We start from the raw sequence: 6,253 nt of genomic DNA, 5'->3' as shown, positions 1-6,253 counted from the left end.
GGTCACAGGTTCGAATCCTGCCTCGAGCATGGATGTGTGTGATGTCCTTAGGTTAGTTAGGTTTAAGTAGTTCTAAGTCTAAGGGGCTGATAACCTCAACAGTTAACTCCCATAGTGCTAAGGGCCATTTGAACCATTTTGAACAAGGTCCCTAACAGATGTATAGTTCCTGAATTTACTTCCGGGCTGAATATGAGACATTCTTACCCTGCACCCACACAACAATTTTTGCTAACTGTACGTTTCACTTTCTAAATGTTCATTTGTAGTCACGCTAATTTGATTTCATCACTCTCTCAATCGAAGGATCTGTTCTTGGAGGCCCTAGTTCCTTTGCAGCTACCTTTTCCTGATAATTTACTTTTATATTTCCATAACGTAATTTTCACTCTGCACTGGATTGTGCACTGATGTGAGCTTCCTGGCAGATTAAAGCTGTGTGCCGGACCAAGACTTGAACTCAGGACCTTTGCCGTTTGCGGGCAAGTGCTCTACCGACTGAGCTACCCGAGCACGACCCACGACATGTCCTCATAGCTTTCCTCTCATGTTGGCATTTAAAATAGATCCAACATACTATGTGTTAAACTACACATGAAAGCCGATTTCCGCACAGTAAATAACCAACTGCAACCAAAAACTGCTGTTTGTGGAAATGATTAAACTCAAATAGTAATGTCTACCAATACGGTCATTTGACTGGAATACAAATGAAGCGCTGAGATCCACAAGGGCATAAAGCACACTGCCATCCATCCCAAGTTTAAGTAAATATCCGAGAAATCGATGATACAGATTTTCATGAATTTTTACATATAGAGTATGAGCCTACAGTACAGATAAACCTCACTCACCATAAAATCAACAGATTTCAGAAGCTTAAATAAATGCTACAAACTCACAATTGACGGTGATGTCCTTATGATTTTCAACTCCTCAAATGTATTATTGCATGATAAAATTGATAACTTAATATTCTATGCCTAATTCAGAAACCCACAACATGGATTTACTATCAGTATAACTATAATATATACTGACGTCTGGTGTAATTTTATTAAATTGTGAGTGAATTAACGTATCTGAGGACTGTGCTACATCCAACAGGATTTATGCCGAGTGAACGGGGATAAAAGTCTGCCGCAGGGTGCTACCATGTGATGGCACTGAATTAAACTGCTAGTTGAGTGGCAAGGGCTAGCTGCATACATCGTGAACTGTGCACGTTGTTTATCAAGTCCGTATGTATTTGGTCCGTAAGGCAATTACATCACGCAAGGTGCGCATGACCAGAAGATCCTTAAAACGTGCACAACGGAATGTGTGCTCGAAACCCTGATGCCAAGTTCCACAGGGCCTAGAGAAGCAGTAGCGCGGTAGATTTAAGTGCTGTATCTTTCAGATTGTAGCATCTGTTTTATGTTTAACAGCATTCAAAGAAAAATAACCAGTAAATTCCCAAGGTGTCGAAAGTTAGGGCGTTCACGTGCTCTTGTTCTTAGGGCGAATATAGACTACTCTGATGTGACGCGGAAACACGTGGGCTCACGTCATTACGCGCGTGATATAAAAATCCAACACAGGGTTTTCTCCGCTTAGGTTTATATTATGCTGACGTGACGTGGGAATGTGTTGGATGATGCAATCTGACACTACACGCCTTATGACGTGTGGGAAGAATATCTAAAGTTCTAGATTTTCGTCAGTCGTGGGAAGGTGTCAGAAGTATGAAGTGGTTTCTCCTCGACCGTTTGCAGTTATTATTTGAAGATGGAGGAGATGTTGATTGAATACGTTCGGTCAAATACGGTGCTATATGACCCTACAAACCGGGAATATCGTAACCAGCATTCAAGGAAAGAGGCTTGGGACGAAATAGGAGAAAAACTCCGCATTACAGGTTAGTGAAAACAGTTATTTTTTATTAGTTTTTCTTTTTCACAATTTATAATAGTTCAATAGGCGTTATATTTTATATTGATAGGAAAAAAGTATCAATCCATAACAAGTAAAACCAGATATGAATATAACAGATATTTATTATATAAATTGTATTATATGAATTGTAATTAAAAATACACCCAATTGAACTTAAAACGGTCGGTTATAACGAATACGCGTATTAAGTAAATAATACTGGACGTGTCATGGAGCAATTCTACCCTTTCAAATGGAGTGCCATTGCAAAGGATAACTTGCTGAAACAATCAGAAACGAAGTACTTTTTGAACTTACCTCTGTTGATGGCCGCTTCCCTCACGAAATTTCTACGAATGGGTTCGAGGTTGGCAACACCATGAATGTGTTCACTTTCCATTCTGATTTGTTCCTCGAAAGGGGAAAAATTTGTTGATATATTCCGAAGCATGTTGTGTAGACAGGTGGAAGCTAAAACTATTAGATCGGCAGTTTCTGGTTTAGTTTCAATAGGTTTTATAAATATTCTCCAGCACCTGGCTAGAATTCCGAACACATTTTCTACAGTCCGTCAAGCTCGTGAATGACGGTAGTTGTGTACCTTCTCTTCGTCACCTGTAATGGCTGCTTTGGTGTATGGACGCATCAAATAAGTTTTAAGAGGGAAGGCTTAATCTGCAATAATTACATAAGGAATCTCCATTGCTAGTAGTAGCTCTTTGTCTTTTGGAACATCGTATTTGTTGCCTTCAAATCTTTTCCCCATCTCAGATCGCTCAAAAGTTCCTCCATCGCTACTTTTGCCGTACGCTCCAACGACAACAAGCGTGAATTTGTAATTTTCATCTACCAAAGCCAATAAAACAATGGAATATATTCCTTTGTAGTTATAGTACAACGAACCAGCACCAGCTGGTCATCGGATTTGAACGTGCTAGTGATGGGGAGCTCGTGAATGAGTCGTTCAAATAAACGCTTCACTCCAGTGAAGTGTGAACTAACCACTCAATTTCAATGAACTGGCACTTCAAACTCTTCACAGATAGCACAGTCCACACTTTTGTCTAGTTCACTCACTCTTTTCCGCTCTCCCTTTTCCACAACATCGGCGCTATGCCACTCATTCTCCCTTCACTTCAGTCCTCCCTCTACTGCCTGTCGACAAATCGCGCGGTGAAATACACTTAGAGCAACAGTTGCACTTTGCTTTCCCATCACCTAAACCGGCGAAGAAACCCCAAATTTCACTACTTTTAAGCGATCGTGAGTTGCTAGCCATTGTATAAGCGTGAACAAAACAAAAACTGCTTTCCGAATAAAATAATGAGGGATTTTACCTGAAATCTTGCCAATGACTACAGGTGACAGTTTACGTTTTGAATTTAGAGGGTTATTATTCTCAACAAAAATAAAATATACAGGAAAACTTATGAATAATTACGTAACGTAGGTATATAGAGTTTGTGACAGTGGTAAACATACTCATTCAATTTTGGATTAAATTTTAACAGGAGCATAAAATGGGACTGCATTTCGTTGGTAGCCCTAGTTTTCAGTCCATGAATAAAACAAATAAGGTTTCACTTGGCAGATGAAGACTTTTTTTGCCGCTTCATGAGAAAATGTCGAGCAAGATTAAACGTAATACCTTCTTTATATGTGACATGCTTCTCTGTTTATCTTTTCTTTCTCCCCTTCGACCATGCTCTATTTAAGTTAACTCACGTCAGACGCTGTATGACGCAAAACGTTGCGTGCACGTTACTGCATAGTTCGGCCATCTGTTGGCAAAATTATGAAGTATTACGAAGCTTTACTGTACGGGCGAGGCGAAGCGAGCGTAGCCGCGGCTGAGCGGCGAACTGGGCAACTTCGCCAGGCTTCCGTACTTCATAAATGAACTACTTAATTTGAACGCTTCACGGCAAAGAGTGAAATGAATTAAGTAGTTCACGGGAATGAACGAGTTCGACCCATCTCTAGATTTAGAACGTGCTAACCGTCCAAAGCTCCTATGCAGTGTGGATAATTCCACTTCTCATCATAATCCTTGGCTATCTGTTCCCATTTATCTGTGGTTCTGGCATGTAAATCGGTAGTAGAGTTTTCCAAATTACCTCACATCACTCTTTAACTATTTCTCCAATAGTTGAAAATCCAATCCGAAAATAAAAACCCAATGTTCTGTAAGAATTGCCAGTTGCCAAGTACCTGTGAACAGTGAAAAAAAAGCCCACTTAATGAATTATTAATCTTCACGTTGTCCTTTGGCAACTAAGCGACCTTTGTCTTTGAGCGCCAAAGGAGAATAAATGAATAACTAATAGATAACTATGGTGCGTTTAAAATTACTTAGACTTTTGACAGTTTGGTACGGAGCGAGTGGAAGGGAGTGTTGTTGCCAACGCGTGCCAGCAGGCGGCGATATCGCCACGCCTAAAAGGAGCCGGCCGCCAGGTAAACATTCTTTAGCGGTTGAGAAACGACAATAATGAACAGAGAACGTTCTTTGGTGGCAAAGAAACAATTGTTGTAGTGTTTACCTACGGCCTGGCGACAGGAATGCCTTACAGGCCGACACCGGTGGCGGCTCGGCGGGAAAGCCTGGCTCGCCATTGGTGTTGCCTGGGTAATGGTGTCACGTCATCTCCGGCAAGCCAAACGTCAAAATTCCCAACTCATTTTAAACGCACTATACAGACTAGCCTAGAATTCTAAACTAATTTCTCTGTTCTAGATAATGAATGTAAAGACAACTGGAATAAACTGCGGAATGCGTACATCCAGGCTAAACACCGTAGAGACACAAAATCAGGTGAGGCAGCAAAGAGTGTGAGCAAATGGAAATTTGAAGATGAAATGGCATTTTTCAATCCAACTCTCGTAACAAGGAAAACTCGAAGAAATGCGGAAAACAGCCCCAATAATGAAGATTATGATGGAAGACGAGAAGAAACTGGCTTATGTCCAATTGATGAAACAGACTTACAAGTGGCCTCGTCAGAAAGTTCCCAATCCAGTCCACCAAGAAACGATCTACTGAAAACTGCAGTCCCTACAATGGCGGAGGCCATCGACAATCCCACTTCAATGTATCAGATTCTCCAACAATTTTTATTCAACCTTCAGCGAAGCCCGTAAGGCCTTATGTTCGAAAAAAAAACATTTGTCGTCATCTGTACAAGATATTGTTAAAATAATGAAAGACAACCAAAGCTTGCACTCCCAAGTACTTCTTCAAAGTGCACACGCTACATCAAGTGACAACGTAGACGATGAATGCGAACTTTTTTTCCACAGCATGGCGAAAAATGTGAAAAAATTGCGTGCTGATGAGCAAATTAGAGTGAAGATGGAAGTGAGCAACATTGTTTTGGGGGCAGCGTTGCAATCAGCACTTGGGAGCTCATTTCAGGTGAACCCTGGTTACCACAATACAAATCCATCATCATTCTATCAATCCTCCTAAACACCATCTCCTCAACGATCTGAACACAGCTTGGACTGCTCAACGGACTCAACGTTGTCCTACACTTGGCAAGAGAAACAGCAAGAAAACTTTTCTAATTTGTAATTACCTTTCTGATGTATAATAAAACGCACCTTCTGAAAAGAAAATCAATAAAAATTTCAAAATGTCTCTGTCATAATTTTTTCCCTCCCAAATATATAATACAATAAAGTATTAGCACTTACCTCAAGCAAACTGCAAGTCGTATCTCCGCCGGAATGCTTTCCCTGAGTTGAGGGGAGCGTTTTTCTATTATTGGACCAACCAAGCTCAGGAGATGGTAGAATTCAGTTTTTGTAATTCTGTAATACCACTTAAACCACTCGTCATCTTTTATTAGTTGAGGCATTAAATTTTGGAACTCCCCGAATTCGTCTCGCCCCATATTGATAGGATGCACCCATTCTCTAGACGAGCAAATGGATGCAATACACAGAGCAGCCATTTCGTCTTCTTCTTCCCGCATGTCAAAAACACGCAGTACATTCATGGTTGCAGGTTCAAAACAAACTGTCGGAAAATACCATGCAGACGAAGTAGTAATTTCATGCTGCTATACGTCAGGCCAATGTCAACACAGCTTCTTGTCTGACGTGGTTCCACGTTGCCTGACGTGACGTGGGAACACGTCACGTCAGAGTACTCTGTGTTCACCTTTACGCTGCAGCTGCCACTGATGAGTACTTACTTAGTGTGTAAACTTTCAGATGGCAGACCTCTCCCTAGTCCTGAATCGGTAGAAGTCGGTAGACGTCGGGAGGCTTCGGTAGGCACGCAGTTTCGACTGCTGCCAGCATTACGTAGCTGACTGTGTTGTACAATGTA

At 41.1% G+C, this 6,253-nt stretch overlaps 1 protein-coding gene across 1 annotated transcript; it reads left to right on the top strand.

Moving 5' to 3' along the window:
- The first annotated feature begins 1,770 nt into the window (after positions 1 to 1,770).
- Positions 1,771 to 5,058, top strand: LOC126285502 (uncharacterized). The gene is made up of 2 exons (XM_049984878.1): positions 1,771 to 1,900; positions 4,655 to 5,058. Exons 1-2 carry the CDS (start codon positions 1,771 to 1,773, stop codon positions 5,056 to 5,058), a joined length of 534 nt encoding a protein of 177 aa, XP_049840835.1.
- The last annotated feature ends 1,195 nt before the right edge of the window (positions 5,059 to 6,253 follow it).

This window comes from Schistocerca gregaria, chromosome 1 (genome assembly GCF_023897955.1).
Source record: "Schistocerca gregaria isolate iqSchGreg1 chromosome 1, iqSchGreg1.2, whole genome shotgun sequence".
NCBI classification, from domain to species: Eukaryota; Metazoa; Arthropoda; class Insecta; order Orthoptera; family Acrididae; genus Schistocerca; species Schistocerca gregaria.
Note: the sequence above shows the minus strand (reverse complement) of the source record. Positions and strands in the feature narration are given on the sequence as shown.